Source organism: Polypterus senegalus, chromosome 11, assembly GCF_016835505.1.
Source record: "Polypterus senegalus isolate Bchr_013 chromosome 11, ASM1683550v1, whole genome shotgun sequence".
Lineage (NCBI taxonomy): Eukaryota > Metazoa > Chordata > Cladistia > Polypteriformes > Polypteridae > Polypterus > Polypterus senegalus.
In genome coordinates, this window is record NC_053164.1 from 16,063,795 (window position 1) to 16,084,344 (window position 20,550).

At 42.5% G+C, this 20,550-nt stretch overlaps 1 protein-coding gene across 2 annotated transcripts in view; it reads left to right on the plus strand.

Moving 5' to 3' along the window:
* The window catches only part of relb (v-rel avian reticuloendotheliosis viral oncogene homolog B), an 85,033-nt gene that overhangs the window by 58,637 nt on the left and 5,846 nt on the right, over window positions 1-20,550 (plus strand). For both annotated transcript variants that reach the window (XM_039768085.1, XM_039768086.1), the window contains 2 exons: window positions 15,565-15,696; window positions 20,333-20,437. In XM_039768085.1, the coding sequence (XP_039624019.1) occupies window positions 15,565-15,696; window positions 20,333-20,437 (237 nt within the window). The remainder of the gene's footprint in view (window positions 1-15,564; window positions 15,697-20,332; window positions 20,438-20,550) is intronic.

Below are 20,550 nucleotides of genomic sequence, written 5' to 3' on the forward strand. Positions count from 1 at the left end.
CTTCTTCTTCTGCTTCTCCTTCTTCTGATTCTTCTACTTCTGCTTCTTCTTCAGCTTCTTCTCCTTCTTTTTCTTCTTGAGCTTCTTCTCCTTCTTCTGATTCTTCTTCTTTTTCTTCTTCTGCTTCTTCTTCTTCTTCTGCTTCTTCAGCTTCTTCTGCTCCTTCTTTTTCTTCAGTTTCTTCTCCTTCTTCTGCTTCTTCTTCTTTTTCTTTTTCTGCTTCTTTTTCTTCTTCTTCTGCTTCTTGGTCGTATGCCCCCATGTGCCACTGTGTAAAACAGCTTACTTACAACCGCAGGCTCAGAGGGCATATGCAGGTATATTCTGCCCATACCTGAGAACCAGATGCTGCCTCAGGACACACAGGTGACTGTGGCTTCTGTGCTTGCTGTCAAATTCAGACTTTCCTCCAGCTTCATTCTCAAATATATGCAGTAGACATGTCACACGATTAAACAACAACAACAACAACATTTATTTCTACAGCACATTTTCATACAAACAGTAGCTCAAAGTGCTTTACATAATAAAGAATAGAAAAATAAAAGACACAATAAGAAAACAAAATAAATCAACATTAATTAACATCGAATAAGAGTAAGGTTCAATGGCCAGGGGGGACAGAAAAAACAAAAAAACTCCAGACGGCTGGAGAAAAAATAAAATCTGTAGGGATTCCAGACCATGAGACCACCCAGTCCCCTCTGGGCATTCTACCTAACATAAATGAAACAGTCCTCTTTGGATTTAGGGTTCTCACGGAAGGGCTTGATGATGATGATGGTCACGTAGACTTCTGCCTTTAAATCCCCATCCATCATTGTTGGAGCATCATGAAGCTTTGAGTAGGTGGAGGTGGCGCAGGCCACCACCACAAAGAAACCGGAAAAAGAAACAGAAAAGAGAGTAGGGGTCAGTACAGATTTTAGAGCCACCATGAATAGTTATTATAAGGAAATTGAACATACAGAGTATCAGGATTAAGTTAAATTAAATTAAAATGAAGTTATAGAAAGGCCATGTTAAAGTAATGTGTTTTCAGCAGTGTTTTAAAGTGCTCTACTGTATCAGCCTGGCGAATTCCTATTGGCAGGCTATTCCAGATTTTAGGTGCATAACAGCAGAAGGCCGCCTCACCACTTCTTTTAAGTTTTGTTCTTGGAATTCTAAGGAGACACTCATTTGAGGATCTGAGGTTACGATTTGGAATATAAGGTGTCAGACATTCCGATATATAAGATGGGCGAGATTATTTAAGGCTTTATAAACCATAAGCAGAATTTTAAAGTCAATCCTGAATGACACAGGTAACCAGTGTAGTGACATTAAAACTGGAGTAATGTGTTTGATTTTCTTTTCCTAGTTAGGATTCTAGCAGCTGCATTCTGCACTAGTTGCAAATGATTTATGTCTTTTTTGGGTAGTCCTGAGAGGAGTGCGTTACAGTAATCTAGTCGACTGAAAACAAAACGTGAACTAATTTCTCAGCATCTTTCAGTGATATAAGAGGTCTAACTTTACTTATGTTTCTTAAGTGAAAAATGCTGTCCTAGTGATCTGATTAATATGATTTAAAATTCAGATTACAGTCAACAATCACCCCTAAGCTTTTTACCTCCGTCTTGACTTTTAATCCTAATGTATCCAGTTTATTTCTAATAGCCTCATTGTATCCATTATTGCTAATCACTAAGATTTCAGTTTTCTTTATTTAACTTGAGAAAGTTACTATTCATCCATTCTGAGATACAAGTCAGACATTGTGTTAGTGAATCAAGAGAATCGGGTCATCAGGTGCTATTGATAAGTACAGCTGTGTGTCATCAGCATAGCTGTGGTAGCTCACGTTGTGCCCTGAGATAATCTGACCTAACGGAAGCATGTAGATTGAGAAGAGCAGCGGACCCAGGATAGAGCCTTGTGGAACACCATATTGGATATCATGTGTCTTGAGTTGTAATTACCACAACTAACAAAAATTTTCTCCCTGTCAGGTAGGATTCAAACCAATTTAAGACACTGCCAGAGAGGCCCACCCATTGACTAAGGCGATTTCTAAGAATGTTGTGATCAATGGTGTCAAATGCAGCACTCAGATCTAAGAGGATGAGAACAGATAAATGGCCTCTGTCTGCATTCACTCGCAAGTCATTTACTACTTTAATGAGTGCAGTTTCTGTGCTGTGATTTGTTCTAAAACCTGACTGAAATTTATCAAGAATAGCATGTTTATTGAGGTGGTCATTTAACTGCATAATGACTGCCTTCTCTAGAACTTTACTTAAGAAAGGCAGGTTAGAGATGGGTCTAAAATTTTCAAGAGCCGAGGGTCAAGATTATGTTTCTTAAGTAGGGGTTTCACTACAGCAGTCTTAAGACAGTCTGGGAAGACCCCCGTATCTAGTGACGAATTTACTATGTCCAGAACATTATCAATTAGCACGCCTGATACTTCTTTGAAAAACCTTGTTGGTATCGGGTCAAGGACACAGGTGGAGGGTTTTAATTGAGAGATTATTTTTGTAAATCAGGTAAATCTATCCTAGTGAAAGAGTTTAATTTGTTTATAACAGGATGCTGGGGTTTAGGAGGATCCTTAGTGTTGGGGAGATATACTATGTTATTTCTAATATCATTAATTTTTTGATTGAAAAATACAGCAACAGCCTCACAGGTTTTACTAGAAGTACTTAGGAGGCATTCCTTTGAGTTACCTGGGTTTAGTAGCGATCAATTGTAGAAAATAAGACTCTGGGATTACCAGCATTGTTATTTATAATCTTAGAGAAATAGCAGCGCCTCTCAAGACGGACAGTGTTATTGTATTCTGTTATTTTGACTTTTAATATTTCATGGTGGATAGTAAGTTACAGCACATTGTCGCACGATTAAACGATGATATACGCTGATTACAGCACATTGCCGCACCCACCTCACAACGAACCACCCAGATTAGGATCTGCGTGCAGCCGTGCAATGAGTGACACCACAGCACCACACTAGTTCAAATGGAGTGGAACAGAGTGAGGTTGTTTTACAGTGGCTGGAGTGCCAATCCTGCCCCCAATCCCAGAGTTCTCGCTATAAATTGGAGGAGCTGCTTACAGGGCTGGGTGCAGATTAACGTCATACCCAGGACGGAGCAATTGCAGGTTAAGGTTCCAGTAGAGTAGAGTCTGCTGTTTAAACTTAACCCCAGTTTCAAATCTGGTGTGTATAGTCTGGGCAATTCTTTGGAGGGGACCTGTGCTACTGATCCCCCAAAGTGACACCCAGCTCTCTAGCTGTGACCCATGTGTCAAGTAATTAATGACCGAACATCGTCCGAATTTGTGTTAGAAACAACCCAGGTATTGTTTTTCTCTGTCAGAGTCAGGGGTGAATCCATCAGCTGGCCTTATTTTTATATGCCACATTCCATAAGGTAATTATAAGGAGAAACAAACTTGAGATAAATTGCCAGCATTGTCTCTGATCCACGCACATTGAAGTGTAATTTTTTTTTTTAATGTAGTAAAAATGTAAGAAGTACCAAAGGGACAGAAAAAAGGGGTTGAGGTTCTTCTGTGGTAGTCCCCATTTAACAGGCACACCTATAAACAAAAGGAAACAACAAGTGGTGGTGTCAGGAGTTGTTCCTCAAGTGGGAATCATCACTTCCAGATACCAGATGTGGGTTCCCAATTGAAAGCCACCTGGGGGATTGGGAGGTTATCATTGATTTTTTTATATGGAATCTGAGACAGAAGAGGGGGTTACTTTTAGTTTGGAGGCATCGGCCTCAGGAGTTTTCCTAGGAGTGGTCTCCCAAGGTGGAAGAGGAAGGATCAGTGCACTCTGCCACCCCTAGTTTGCCATAGAATTATCCCTTTTTGAGCTTTCAGTTGCCTCCCATATAACTAATATACTGTATATATAGGGACAGATTTAAGTGGAAATAAAGGCCATCTTTGCTTTAGTTTTCTTAATGCACATGTGTGTGCAGTTATTGTTAGGACTTCTGTGAAAGGCAATTGAAATGTGACAACCTATAAAGGAAGGGTGGAGAAAGTGTTGACAGGAAGACGCTTTACACTGCACTCTGTGCACATGACGGAGTCTACAAATCAGAGCAACCCAACCCTGAAAAAGGTCAGCAGGAAGTTACTGGGGAATGTGTGGTGGCCTGCAGGCTGTCGGCTTTGAGGGAAGACAGATAAAGCCACCCACGCTTGTTTAGATTCCTCTAGATAGTGTTAGTCACTCTCTCTCTGTGTCACCTCTATGGCTTTCACCTTCTGTGATATTGTCGCTGGCTCAGGATGTTTGCATCAAAATTTGGTGCTTGTGGGATAGAAGCGGGCTGTGTTACAGTATGTCATGCATGTGTATACCAGCTGGACGTGGGCGAGAGTCACGCAGGGTAAAATGTCTCACAGCTGAATATCAGTCTCAGCTGGGGCTGGAAGAGTACAGTAAAGACAGACGGATAGATACATAGATGTCACTAAATGACAGATAGATAAATAAGGCACTATATTATAGATGGCTAGAGAAGTGAAAGGACCTGTACAATTGATAGATGGCTAGACAGGGAAGTGAAAGGCACTATATGATTGATAGATAGAAAGGTATAATAGATAGATACATAAATAGATATTATGTAAATATGTATATTATTATATTATAAATAGATATTTTAGTATAGTAGGCAGGATGATAGATAGATATTAATTTTATTATAGTTTGTAGGATAAACTAGATAGATAGTGTGGAATATGGCCGGCCAGTCATCCCGGCCAATACCCCCAGGCCGCCAGGTGGAGCTCTCCCTGCAGCATGGAGGTGCCCCGAATGCCAGCAGGGAATTATGGACATTTGGAGTTTTCATCCACAGACCTGCTGGATACCACAGGGGTCCCTAGGGGACACTGCAGGGAGGCCCAAGGACTGTTACGTGCCCTGTAACCCGGAAGCACATCTTAGTCACAGCGACAGGGGAAATGACGTACTTCCGGGAGGAAGAAGAGGACTTTTGATCTGACCCGGAAGTGATAGGAAGTCACATGGACTGAGGGATCAAAAACACTTCCGGGTCAGGGAATATAAAAGGACTGTGGGAGACCCCAGTAGTTGAGCTGAGCTGGGTGGCAGGGTGGCAACGCGTCTGGGACTGGAGGATTGTGATTATTGATTATTGTGTTTATTTATGAGAATAGTGGAGTGGAGGGTGCTTTGTGGACTGATTTGTCTAAATAAAAATTATATTTGGACTTTTATCTGGTGTCTGGCATCTAGTCTGAGGGTTCAAGGGGACAACAGCGGCCTCAATCTGTCACGATAGATAGATAGCACTTTATTTGACCCCAAGAAAAATTATAGCTTTTTGCAGAAACTGAATAAATACAAATATTTTATAAGAAATGACAATCCCCCTCAAGTGCACACCATAATAACTAAAAAGAAAGCAGAACCTCTGGCTTAGTTAAAGATAAAAAGAGCAGTCCCAGTCCCTGGAAGGCCATTGGACATTAATAGAGAGAGACCCAGTAATGTTTCTCGTCACAATTCTGCTGAATAATTTGTTGGGTAAAAGTCACAGAGAGAATGTGCAACTGTGTTCAGTCTCGTCTCCTCCAATTCCACCTCCAGCAGGTCCAGATGGCATCCCATAACTGATTCTGCCCTTTTAATTAGCTTGTTGATTTGGTGGGCCTCTCTTGAAGTGATGTTACCAGATCAGCACACCACAGCATAGACAAAATGGCACTGGCCATCGCAGAGATGAAGAACATATGAATGATGTCACCAAACACACTAAAGGGACACAGGGCTCTAAAAAAAGGAGGCTACCCTGCCCTTTCTTCTATATTTCCTCTAAGTTATGAGACCAGTCCAGCCTGTCGTTGACCCCCAAGTCCTAGTAGTGGCGCCCCACCTATGTATTCACTCCCTGTATGACGACCAGGTGTAGAGGCTCTGTGGTGTATTTAAAGTCAGTAAGCAGTTTCTTAGTTTTATTGATGTTTGGTTGAAGACAATTCCTAAAGTTCTCCCCCTGACTCCTGTCCTATGCCTCATCCCCTTTATCAATACACCCGACAAGTGCAGAATCATCTGAGAATTTCTGCAAGTGACCTGACCTGCTGTTGTATTTCTAGTCTGGGGTGAGCAAGGTGACGAGAGAAGGAGACAGGCCTGTTCCTTGTGTTGCTCTCACTGTCCTTGCACCTTCCAAACGGTGGTCCTTAATCCAGAACACCACAGGCTCATCCACTTCAGTATCTCTGAGTTTACCATCTATATCTTGGGTTTATTCTGGTCGTTCACTTTATACCAGTAACACTGAGTTCATGATGCAGTACTCATGATTTGCACCCTGGCTTGATTCCTACGTGAGGCGTGTCCAGTCTCCATATTCTTTCCGTTATTGCCGTCACCTTTGTAGAAGCAGGCAGGCACTGTTAGTGCCAATGAAGGCACAGGACAGGCAGCAGAATCGAGATTTATTGTATGGCGCACATACAGACTCGCTACAGATGCAAAGAGCAAGCAGCTATGGGCAGCTCTTTATTTATGACAATTCTTATCATACCAGCCATTATTCATCCTCATCTGACTCCTATCATTTCACTGCTCTAGTCCTGTCTCTAATTAATTCTATCAATATTTCTTACCTGAGGGGGTGTCAAACCCCTCTCTGTCCATCATTTCTGTTTGACAAGGCCTATCCTTACTCCCTACAGGCTTGGCACTTGTTGCCCTTTATTTACAGCCAAAGAGTTCACATTCCCTCTTTTATAAGCTCCAAGCCCATGGCACCAATGCAAACCAGGGGGGCTGCCCTCTTGTGTCCTGGGGGAGGTACTGCTGTTGACATGTCCTCTCCTCAGAAGGGCATCCTGACCGGGTAAGACCCCCCAGCCGTCTGCCACACTAGGCATAAGCCTTTTTAATCCTAACTCTTACATCTTAATACTTAGTAAAATATAGCATCTACTTTTCTAATGTGCTTATAATTCTTTTCTAATACGTAGAGATTACCAGTTTTAAGAATACATTTTTCTCTACCTTCCGAATGATTGGCGACTCTGGAGCAGCCTGATAGAGTAGGGTAGCGAGTTGGTAGAGTGCTGATCACTGCAGTTCTTATCAGCCAACTGCAGGAGGTTCAATGCTGCCAAACCATTTTTTGCAGTCTTCACCAGATCAACACCTCAACACAATCCAATCTTTCAATTCTGCAAATAATTTCATCGACCCCATGACTTAGTGTTTGCTCTAAGTATGAGAAATCAATTGAATTGACCACATGTTGGTCTTCAAACAAGGTGCAGAAATATCTCAGTGATGATCAGAAGAGGGGATGCACCTGAGCCAAATTTCAAGTGTCATAGTAAATAGTCTAAATCCTTGTGTCAGTGTCATATTTCAGTTTTTTATCTCTCTATTATAAAAGAAAATCTTGAGATGAGACATTTGCCAAGAGATTTTTTTTCAAGTCTCGCCCTCCTCTTAACCATTTCAGGTTAACGGCCCGCGGTCCTCTCACCTCTCATTCGTGTGAATGCTTTTGTCAGACTCAGTTCCTGTGCTCTCAGCTCTTATAAATTTTAAGTTCCCAATAAAAGAAGACATACACTGCTCACAAAAATTAAAGGAACACTTTAAAGAAACACATTAGATACATCAGATCTCAATATGAAGTTGGATATCTATACAAATAATGACAGGGCAATGTCTTAGGAACAAAAGGATGCCAAGTCTTTTAATGGAAATAAAAGTTTTCTGCCTACAGAGGACTCAATTGTGTAGACACCCTAAAATCAGAGTGAAATGAAGATGTGGCAGGCTAGTCCATTTTTTCAAAAACTTAATTTCCGCTACTCAAAATGCTTTTCAGTATCTTGTGTGGCCCCCACGAGCTTGTATGCATGCTTGACAACATCGGGCATGCTCCTAATGAGACGACGGATGGTGTCTTGTGGCATTTCCTCCCAGATCTGTATGAGGGCATCCCTGAGCTGTTGTACAGTCTGAGGAGCAACCTGGCGGCGCCTAATGGACCGAAACATAATGTCCCACAGATGTTCTATTGGGTTTAAGTCAGGGGATCGTGAAGGCCATTCAATTGTTTCAATTCCTTCATCCTCCAGGTACTGCCTGCATACTCTTGCCACATTAGGAGGAAACCAGGACGTACTGCACCAGCGTAGGGTCTGACAATGGGTCCAAGGATTTCATCCTGATACCTAATGGCAGTCAAGATGCCGTTGTCTAGCCTGTAGAGGTCTGTGAGTCGCTCCATGGATATGCCTCCAAGATCATCACTGACCCACCATCAAACCAGTCATGCTAAACGATGTTACAGGCAGCATAATATTCTCCACGGCTTCTCCTGACCCTTTCACGTCTTTCACATATACTCAGGGTGAACCTGCTCTCATCTGTTAAAAGCACAGGACGCCAGTGGTGGACCTGCCAATTCTGGTATTCTATGGCAAATGCCAATTGAGCTCCCCGGTGCTGTGCAGTGAGCACAGGGCGCAGTAGACATTTGGGCCCTCAGGCAACCCTCATGAAGTCTGTTTCTGATTGTTTGGTCAGAGACATTCACACCAGTGGCCTGCTGGAGGTCATTTTGTAGGGCTCTGGCAGTGCTCATCCTGTTCCTCCTTGCCCAAAGGAGCAGATACTGATCCTGCTGATGGGTTATGGACCTTCTATGGCCCTCTCCAGCTCTCCTAGAGTAACTGCTTGTCTCCTAGAATCTCCTCCATGCCCTTGGGACTGTGCAGGGAGACACAGCAAACCTTCTGGCAATGACACGTATTGATGTGCCATCCTGGAGAAGTTGGACTACCTGTGCAACCTCTGTAGGGTCCAGGTATCGCCTCATGCTACCAGTAGTGACACTGACTGTAGCCAAATGCAAAACTAGTGAAGAAACAGTCAGAAAAGATGAGGAGGGAAAAATGTCAGTGGCCTCCACCTGTTAAACCATTCCTGTTTTGGGGGTCATCTCATTGGTGCCCTCTAGTGCATCTGTTGTTAATTTCATTAACACCACAGCAGCTGAAACTGATTAACAACCCCCTCTGCTACTTAACTGACCAGATTAATATCCCATAAGTTTCATTGACTTTATGCTATACTCTGATTAAAAAGTATTCCTTTAATTCTTTTGAGCAGTATATTATGTCCAAATCTTATTGAAGAATTTTATCCCGAAGACTTATCAACAGAAAAAATGAGTACACGGGCACTCCTAGCACAGAGAAACGATGAAGTCAAACGAATTAATGCTAAAATTGTCGGTCAATTACGCTGCAAATTGGTTAAATGCGTATCAGTAGACTATGCTCAAACAGTTGGTGGTGATCGTGCGGAAGATGAAAACATCAACTTACAATATCCATCCATCCATTATCTAACCCGCTATATCCTAACTACAGGGTCACGGGGGTCTGCTGCAGCCAATCCCAGCCAACACAAGGCACAAGGCAGAAAACAAAACCCGGGCAGGGCGCCAGCCCACCGCAGAACTTACAATATCACGAAGAATATCTACAACCATTAACACCATCAGGTCTTTGACTGCACAAATTACTGTAGAAAGAAGGATGTATCGTAATGTTATTGGGTAATTTATGTCTGAGTGATGGGCTATGCAATAGGACAAGATCAGTTGTATTCAAATTTTAACAGGCAACAATAAAGGTAATGCACATCTTCAGGGGATAACATTAGACACCAAAGGAGATCTTGATATGCCATTTGTATTAAAATGTTTACAGTTTTCCCATTAGAATAGCTTCTGCAAAGAAAATTAACAAATCACAGAGACAAACATTCGAAAAACTTGATTAAAGAGAATGAAACGATATTCACTCACGGGCTGTTATACGTTGCATTGTCACGATGCAAGTCCAAACACAGAATCAAATCTCAACACGATATTGCCGAAAAGTTAATTCAAAAAATTGTTTTTACTGTAATTGTGTAAGTTAAAAAAAGTATTTGCGTGTTAGTTTCGAAGCCAAACAGAACAAAAACGTATAACGTAACAAATACGTCTAACAAAACATGAAATATAATTTACTTTCAATTTATTGCGTTTTACTATTTTTTACTACCGTTATCTACCTGCTGTAATGTAAAATAGTAAGTTCTATTATGCATTCCCATGAAAATAACAATCTGTTTAAATTGTACAGTACATCCGCTTCCCCATACGTGAGCGGCAGATCCGTGAAGTGGCTAGCGCGTAGCACCAGCCCGGGGGTTGGCGAGATGAAGCAAGCAGGGGGGGTAGAGCCCACTAGCTTTTAATAAATTAAAGTAGACAACTCAAATGAGTAGTCAACTCGAGAAGTGAAGGAAAGACTGGGGTTCCATCCTAACCGCCCCTTTAAATATTAACAAAAATATACAGCTGACAAGTGTCCCAAACAAAAACTCGGGTCAGTATTCAGGAGCTCTGTCCTTCACTAGTGTTGGTTTAGTATCTGACTGCACCTTCCAGGAACAGGCTGGCTTTATAGGGTGGAGACTGGAAAGGGTGGAGTTTTCTCTAGGGAGGTGAGGCGGAGTTTTCTCTGAATGAAGGGGCGGAGTCAGTCATCCTTCTTGAGCATTTTTTTTCTTGGCTAAGATAACGTTCGCGTCAGAGCCCCCTATTGTTCCAGGGTGGAATTGCTTACCTCACCAGAGCCAAGAAGGCGGTCCTCAGGTGTGCATGAGTTTATGGTTTGTCATTTTGGGGTATATTATTTATGTTTTTTAACCCAAACACTTCATATTAATCCTAACTGAAGATTATTTAGGCCTTTCTCTGGCTGGAGAGACACTGATCTCTTGAGTTTTACCTTACTGCTCTTAATTCTTGAACTTTGGATCCCAAATTTGATTCATTTATGGTAGTAGTAGTACTGTTTTTAACATCTTTTGCCTAATTTAAGATGCTTAAGTGTCAATACTGAAATGGTGTTCTTGCCTTAGCAGTTTTCAAACTTGGGTGGTCAGTTAGACCTCATAGTAATGTGTCTGGTGTATTGGTTAGTCGACATCCTGAAGATTACACATTTCATCATTTCTGCCTTTCACAATCTGACTAGATGTTTGTCACCTGATGCTCTAATGGCTTCCTAAAAGACGTCCACTCAACGACTGTCTTTAACTCCAAACAGGCTCATCATCTTGTTCACTTCAGCTCTTTTTAGATTAACCCCAAATGAAATTTTTTTAAAATCCCCCTCGGGGAAATTTAGCCCAGAATCATATAAAGTGAATGAAAACAACATTTGCATTTTTGTCTGCTGTTTGCTTGTTTACTCAAACCACTTTGGGGCTTTCCACCACCATCTCATTGTCCATAAGAAGGAACGATTAGCAAATGAGTCCTTGTAGTGTGTGTGTGTGTGTGTGTGTGTGTGCTGTGAAGTTAATCTGGGCTGTGGTACCCTTATTGACCAGCAGAGGATGCTACCATCATAGCAAGCAATCCTCCAACACCCCAGAGGTCATAATGTAAGCCCTGTTACAGGGTTTCAGGATCTCCAGACCACTAGGGAGTGATGTGTTGTGGCCTCATAGGTATACTGAAGAGGACAATCAATATGGCCCCCTCCAGTACACCGTTTTAGTCGGGCTAACACACAGGAATTGCTGGTGCCAGTATGTGGGACTCCTACCCATACAACACTAGAGATCAGTGTCATTTGGGACCCCTGAAGTCAGGGCCATCTTAACAGCATCAAAGGCCCCCAGGCAAAGTAGTGCATTGGGGCCCCAGTTTTGACATCAAAACAGAAACATACACAGGCATCAGAAACATCCTGCGGCACCAGCCAGTGCCCATTGTGCTTAAAGTGCTTATGGTAGGGTACCCGGCAGGTGTTTGGGACATGGCATGAAAAGGCCTTGCTTCCTTTGTTCAGAGAGCTTAGAGCAGGGAGGCAGCTGGTGACAAGAGCTCAAATAGTGGAAGGTGAGCAGGGCCGAGTGTGTTAACAGATTAGCTATTGTCTGGTTAGGCCTCGGTTTTTAGGGTTGGGGAGTTTGGCAGAGGTTTTTTTTTTTTATTGTTTTCTGTTTTGGTTGCACTTTATTGTTCCCCGGTATCACTTATTGAGACTTTGTTTTGTTTTGTCATTTTGAATTCCAGGGTTGTTATTTGGGGTTGTGAGACGCCCCCTACAGGCCATTCAAAGAGCAGATAGCTGCCTGAACGCTATTGTTTATATGCTTCATCCTCCACCATTTCAAAGATATCCAGTCAGATCCAGTCAATCCATTAGGTAACTTAGACGGCCCTCTGAGGGGTGCCATATATGAAAGTTAAGGGGGACCAACCTGGTCACTGAACTCTGGTGATACTGAGTGGACGTTGTTACCCGCTGGGTGGCATTTGTGAAAGTAAAACTGCACACGCTCGCTCCGTACACCAAGAGTCATCCTTCTTGGGCATTTTTTTCTTGGCTAAGTTAACATTAGCGTCAGCACCCCCTATCGTTCCAGGGTGGAATTGCTTACCTCACCAGAGTCAGGAAGGTGGTCCCAAGATGTACATGAATTTATGTTTTACGTTTTGTTATTTTGGGGTATTTTATTCATGTTTTTAACCCAAACACTTCAACTTAGACCTAACTGAAGAGTATTTAGGCCTTTCTCTGGCTGGAGAGACACTGATCTCTTGAGTTTTAACTTACTGCTCTTAATTCTTGAACTTTGGATCCCAAATTTGATTGATTTATGGTAACAGTAGTACTGTTTTTTTTTTAAACATCATTTAATTTAAGATGTTAAAGTGTTGTTTTCCTATAGGATGCGCACGCTCCCTGGAAATACGTTTGTTTTGCAGTTGTGGCGTCTTAAGTAACCTGAATCTAAATAGATATATTTTAAAGAGGTGATATCCCTCCCTTAGTGATACGGTGGTAAGAAATCACATAAGAGAAAATAACTTAGCTTTCTTTAATGACGGTTTATGTGGCATAACAGATGGGAAGCCACGACAAGACCTTGTGTAGAGTCTGCCATTTTCTTTCTGCGCTGGAAGGATTTTCAGGATCGGATGATGTTATCTCCCATCCGTCCATTGGGTTCAAAGGTGTGCCGGGCAATGTTCCAAGGTTTTATACCCTTTCTTCATGTGCAGGCCCCAACTTAGGTGAATCATGCCATTACAAACAAGGCAAAGAGGATCCAATGTCATGCCGACTCTGCCCTACAGAAATAGTACAATGCCCATTTCGCCGTTGTTCCTTTCTTGTCATCTAATGCTTGCTTAGCAGTTCTAAATGATGAGTCCCTGTGTGCTAAATCTGGCCTTGTGTTAGCTGTACATGTGAGTGAATGTATAAAATATTTTTTTGTACAGAGCACAGTGACATATTAAACGTATGTACTTATTACAAGTGTCAAAACTAAAATGATGTTCTTGCCTTAGCAGTTTTCAGACTTGGGTGGTCAATTAGAACTCATAATGATGTGTCTGGTGTATCGGTTAGTCGACAACCTGAAGATCACACACGTCTTCATTTCTGGCTGTCCCAATCTGACTAGATGTTTGTCACCTGATGCTCTAATGCAATTACAGTCCTGGAGGGCCGCAGTGGCTATTGGTTTTTGTTCTAACCCAGTTGCTTAATTAGACAGCAATTCTCACCAATAATTTAATTTCATGGCTTGCTAGTGCTTTAACGCTGCTATGTCAGCTCATTCTCATATCCTAGATTTTCTTCCCTTTCCTAAGGATATCATCCAAATGATTTGAAGGCTTAAATGGAGGAGTGATTCTCAGTCCTTCACTTTTTTCTCCTCACTTTCCTTCCAAGTATTTAATTAAACCCCATACTGAATGATAAATACACAATGGTAACAAGCCAAATGGAGAAATGCTGGTCTCTTTTGTCAATTGCATGTTATTGCTAATTAGGAGCCATTAAAAACAAGAATACAGCTGTTTAGGACTAAAATAAGAAGTAAGGGTTCAAAATGTCTTGATGCATGCTGAATAATCCAGGTAAGGAAATTCTAGAAAGTTGATTCTGTTCATCTGGACGTAGTTCTTTTCCAGGGAGATACGTTACATCACTCATCCAAATGACTTCCTCAGTCTCAGTTGACTGCAGGTTTCTACAACCTTATAAACAGTACCTTGACCTAATGATCGAACTAGCACCATTGACTAACGATGGGCCGTGTGATCAATGATATGCAAATTGTCCATTGATCAATGGCTATGAGTACCAAACCCTAAAACACAATATGGCAAAAAAGTGGTTCGCCTCAAGGATCGCGTTCCCCGGTAATATAGTTTACACAGTTAAGTGCCAAGAGGAATGCCGTGAATCATACATCAGGGGAAACCAAACAACCACTGGCGAAGCGGATGGCACAACACAGAAGAGCTACCTCATCTTGACCAGGACTCTGCAGTCTATCTACATCTACAGGACAGTGGTCACTCTTTTGGTGATGAAGATGTGCACATCCTGGAGAGGGAGGAATGCTGCTTTGAGCGAGGAGTCAATGGGGCCATTTATGTGAAAAAGGAACGATCATCTCTGAACTGAGGATGGGGCCTAAGGGTACATCTTTCACCATCTTACAATGCAGCGATTGCAGCCATTCCCCAACTCCCTGTGAATAGTACTCATGGCCATTGATCAATGGACAATCTGCATATCATTGATCACATGTCCCATTGTTAGTCAATGGTGCTAGTTCGGTCATTAGGCCAAGGTACTGTTTATAAGGTTGGAGAAACCTGCAGTCAACTGAGACTGAGGAAGTCACTTGGATGAGTGATGTAATGTATCTCCCTGGAAAAGAACTACGTCCAGATGAACAGAATCAACTTTCTAGGAGAGGGTTCAAAATCTTAACGAGCGAGACAACTAAAGTGAACCAGGAGTGTTACTTGAGCAATAAGGGCTTCTTATTAAGCAACTGGGTCAGAGCAAAGACCTGCAGCCACTGCGGCCTTCCAGGACCGTGATTGAGGACCCCAGCTCTAATGGCTTCCTAAAAAAGACATCCACTCAATGATGGTCTTCATCTCCAAACAGACTCATCATCTCATTCACTTCAACTCTTTTTAATTAATTTTTTTAACAATCCCCCTCGGGGAGGCGTGTGCTGCTTAAAGTCCTCAGTATATACACAAAGGGGTGCCGTTAGTGTTATTGATGGGATGCATGTTCCATCAAAATCTAATCATGCTGACTACCCACTATAGAAAATGAGGGCAGATGTCCGTCCGGCCCCGCCTAGGCCTCTTACTGGGCTTTGACTTGCACCTTATGAGTTAGGGTATCTCATCATGGATCCAGTCCCCACTTTGTATAAACCAGACAAGGATTATTTTGGGAATGGTGCAAAGTAACAGGCCTGTGCCATCTCTGTCATGATTGTTAGCCAATTAAGTCATGAATGGTTACAGTAATGGCAGAACATACCTCAGTTGTAGAACTGTGGGGGCCGCAGTGACACGTGGCTGACAACCAGATCACTTCTTTTTTAAAACCCTAAACAGTAACTCACAGAATTTTACAACTGTGTGCTTTTTTTATGTTGCAGCCGGCCAAACGAAAAGCATTGAAGACGTGGAGATGAATGTGGTTCGGCTGTGTTTCCAAGCTGAAGCCATTTACAACTCTGGGGATCGAAGAAGTTTGCCAGCGATTGTCTCCGAACCCATTTATGACAAAAGTAAGTTCACTTCAATGTTAAATTAGAAGGGGGACTCAGGCTTGTAATGTTGTGCTGAAATGGAGCGTGTTTAAAAAAAAAAATGAAAGTAACAAGTGGTCCCTGCCAGGTGTGGTGGGATATGTCCCAGCTGTGTTTCCCTTGTTTGAATTCTTGATGTGTGCCATGCCCTCCTTTTCGATATGCTTTGTCTTTGGCTGAGCAGCTTTGGCAAATACAACACCTGAGTGCCTTTGATTGAGCGGAGGATTTTCTTGGTCAGCTGCTTCTGTTCATCTGTTGTAACCCTTCCTGCTTTTTACCTTGGGCTCCGGTTCTCCAGTGCATACATGGCAGGAGTCTTAAATGAAGGTTAGAGTGGGTTTGGGAATAAACGGATAACTGGGTGCAAGCCAGCAACTGACCTGGCAGTCTGACACTCCACAGATATATACTTGCTACCATTTTGCCTGTACTTGGTAGGTGAGAACTGGAGGGGTTTATCTCCAGATGATTATGGAGCCCTAATTACGTTCAGTTATGCCACTGGTGGTCCTTCTACAAATTTCCTTCTCTTTTTACATTGTGAGATAAATAGCCAGACACACAACGAAATTTTGGGGCAGCCACCCGTATACTTCCCCTGGCTGCAAAAAGGTTGAAGTTTAAGTACAATGTGTACAGGTTCGAGTCTAAAAGAGGACTGACTCAAGTAGGAGGATGGCAGGTTCAAGGGAAGTGATGCCATTGGGGCGGAACCAGAAGTGACGTCCTTGGGGGCCGGGACAGGAAGTAATGTCGTAATCGGATAAAAGTGGAATTTCTCGTGTCTGCTTTGCAGAGACAAAAGAGAGAGATTTAGTGCAACTCGCAACCCCCTGGCTTGTCATGGAATTTGCGTCTTCTGATCCTTTTGCTTAACTCCCAAACGCATGTGTGTGACAACGTACTGTCACAAAAATAATAATAAAAAAAAAAACACAGAAAGGTTTTTGTGGCGGCCACCTGTATATTATTCCCTGGCTGCAAAATGGTTTGTACTGATGTGTACAGATTGGAGTCCAGAACAGAACTGAGGGGATAGGAGGAAAGGTGTCAGCTTTAAAGGCCAGTATAGGAAGTGACATCAAAGGGGCAGGAACCAGAACGGTTTTCATCCATAGGCTTGCACCTGGAAGTGATGTCCTCAGGGGCCGGGACAGGAAGTAATGTTGTCATCGGATACAGGCAGAATTTCTCTTGTCTGCTTTGTAGAGAGAAAAGAGAGAGATTTAGTGCAGACATCATGGCCATGTCATGGAATTAGCGCCTTCTGGTCCCTTTGCTTGACTCCCAAACGCATGTGTGTGACAACATACTGTCACAAGAATAATAAAAAAAAAAAAAACACAGAAAGATTTTTGTGGCTTTGTAGAGAAAAGAGAGATTTAGTGCAGCCACCTGTATATTATTCCCTGGCTGCAAAATGGTTCAAAGGTTTGTACTGATGTGTACAGATTGGAGTCCAGAACAGAACTGAGGGGATAGGAGGAAAGGTGGCAGCTTTAAAGGCCAGTATAGGAAGTGACATCAAAGGGGTTAGGAACCGGAAGGGTCTTCATCCATAGGCTCGCACCCGGAAGTGATGTCAAAGGGGCTGGAACCAGGAATGATGTCATCAGGGCCAGATGGAATTTCCCGTGAACGGCCTACAGAAAAGCAAAAAAAAAAAAGAGTCAGTGCACTCCGCTACCTGGGGTCTGGCTCGGAATTACTCTCAATTAAGCCCTTTAGCTATCACCCATGTGCATGTGTGTGACAACGTACACGTAACTACAGTAAAACCTTGGATCGTGAGGAACTTAGTTTTCGAGTTTTTTGCAAGACGAGCTAAAATTTTTAATAAACTAGATGGCTCCGCCCCCTGGTCGCTTCGCTCTCCCACCCCCGGGTTCGGTTAACCGGATATACAATTTTAAGAGATTGTTATTTTCATAGGAATTGTTACATATGCATTATTTTCACTTTTACTTTAAAACTTTAGTTAAAACAATATTTGGAATTAACTTTTTTTCAAGATCGCATTGAATTTTGATTCCATGTTTGGACTTACATCGTGACAACGCAACATATAACTGCCCGTGAGTGAATATCGTTTCTTTCTGTTTGATAAATAAAACGACTTTTTCGAATGTTTGTCCATGCTGTTTCCTTCTTTACTTAGTCGTTGAAGTGTCTAGAACATATAAAATTATTGTCCTGATAAAATTTATGAGCTGAGAGCGCAGGAAGAGTGTCTGCCAAAAGCATTCGCACGACTAAGAGGTTAGATGGCCGTGTTCTTGTTTGAAAATAGTTGTAAGTAGGACATGGCTTGAAAGAATCTCATGTTAAAAGTCTCCGTCTCACGGGACTTCATCTCGCTGGCAACACAAATTAGACAATCTACAAGTCTCCGACTTAAAGTTTAAATGTGAACAATATATTTGATCTCTTTTTGCTGTTCCGTTATTTCACCGAGTGACAATTTCCATTTGTTTACGCTAAAGCGATCTTTACTATCCTTTTTTTGAGACTTTCGAATTTTCATATTTTCATTACCTCTAACCTGCTCTGCATGTGTATCATGCGAACGTTTTTGAATTCTTTACAACGTTCTACTTTGTCATCTACTCTTTGTCCTTTATTTCCGGCCCCGGGTGTGGACTCGTCTTCTGGGACATATAAGTGTCTTTCCGAGAAAATCACATCTCGTCTCCTTCCAAGATTTTTTTTTATAATAGAGAGATTTTAACTTAATAAACGAGCGAGGTCTTGCAATACGAGTAGTACGTATACGTTTTATCTACTGAGCGTCACATGATCACAACTGAGCCGATGGTTCTTCTCTCTCTCTCTCTCTCTCTCTCTCTCCACACGGGATTGTGGGTAATCATCTCCCATACTCGGTGTCAGTCAGCTCACCTCACACAGATAGTCAACATCTGTTTACTATAGCATGGTGATCACGTGTGTGTGTTGTAACATGCGAGTCCCTATCTTGCACCCCAAAACACAAGGCTGAGTCTCAGTACTTTAGCGACACCAGCTTTATTCAGCTTGAAACAGGAACAGCACAGTTATTTATTGTTGCGGGATCTACCGCTCTCCTATACACAGACACAGCAGTCAGGCAGGGTCATGGCCAGGTTAGTGGCCAAGTAATACTGTGCCCTGTATTTATAACGTTCCCTGCATCACTCATCGATGGCAGGTGCTTATAGCGCAACCGCAATCTTTTCGGATTCGCTTTTGCAGCGAACTGCTACAGCGCTGGGAGCCGGCAGTTGCCGCGTGTCGTCCCGTTGGGGGGAGTCCCGAAGAGTTTAGAAACCTTACGGTGCGTAGAGCATTTTTTTTTATTTTGTGTCCAAGTGTAGTGACTCTTCAGGCAAAAGCAACTGTCATTGGAGAGGTTTCCTTGTTAATGTCGCAAAAAAAGAAGAAGATTCCAGTGAGCCAACAGATAGCAGGGATTCTATTAGTTAGAGTGAAAGTCGTCCACACAATAACCCTCCTCCTCTCCTCTCTCTCGTCTCCCTCACACCAGCCACGATTCTTTTCAACGGTAAAGTGCAAATTCATTTGTTTTATGTATTTTTACTTTATATTTTGTATTAATCATTTTTATATGAATATTTTTGGGCTGTGGAATGAATCATCTGAGTTTCCATTATTTCTTAGGGGGGAAATGTGCTTTGATATACGAGTGCTTTGGATTACAAGCACATTTCCGGAAAGAATTATGCTCGCAAACCGAGGCACCGCTGTGCTGTTTTATAATGTCTCATAAATGTGTTGAACTTTTGGTACCATTTGTGCTTTATTTGTGAATGTTATGGTGGTCCGTATATTCAGATGGTCATTAAGCCTTTAAGATGGCCGTACTTCAATACCCAACATCACCTTGTCTTGTGACTCTAAATATGTCACTTAAACTGCCCAAAATGGGTCACGAGTCACCTGTTTTGGGGGTACGCAGAGTCATAATTCACCATTGTATTCAATGAGGAAGGGTCATGTATGATTTTCAAAGTGTCTCATTATTGATAGACTCCAGCTGCGGACCTCCAGAGCCCCACTCCAGTGATCAGTGATAATATAACCAGGTTAGACTGTGGTTAAGATTCAGGTTTAGGGAAATGTTATCTGACTCAAGTCAAGCAAACCAACTGACAAAAAACCTGCAATCCATTTGACCGTCCAGAGGAGGAACTGAATCACGGAGCTGCGGGGGTCTGAAGCTGGACCCATCTCTTCATGACTGTTCCCCCGTGGACAGTGTAAGCAGATGACATTGCTCCAGTATGACTGTTCTGTTCTCTAAGGGGACAAGCCCCTCCCACTCCCGGGATGACTGTTGGCACTGGATCTCCAAGGGGGACTTCACCCTCCCCCACCCTTGATCTCACGATGGTGTGGGTCATGTAAACGATAAGAAGGGCATGACTGGGTCACGAGAAAAAAATATGTTTAAAGAAACATTGCTCTGAAGAACCTAAAAGTATCCTGATGTTGCACATCACTTAGAGTTAAGGCTCATGTGTGTGTGTGTGTGTGTCAAAGGTACGCCACTACCATGTCAAAGATTGGCTCTTTAACTGTTTTCCTTCTTTTTGTATTTCTTTATAATCCATAGAGGCAACAACAACATCCGAGCTGAAGATCAACCGCTTAAACATTGTCCGTGGGCCGTGCTCAGGGAAGACGGAGATCTATCTCCTGTGTGACAAAGTGCAGAAAGGTAAGTAGTGACGGACAGCTGAGGATCAAAGAAAGGCTTTGAGAGAAGTTCAGTGCTACCGTAACGCTGCTGGTACACGCCATCACTTATTGATGTTTCTTCTTCTTCCCCTC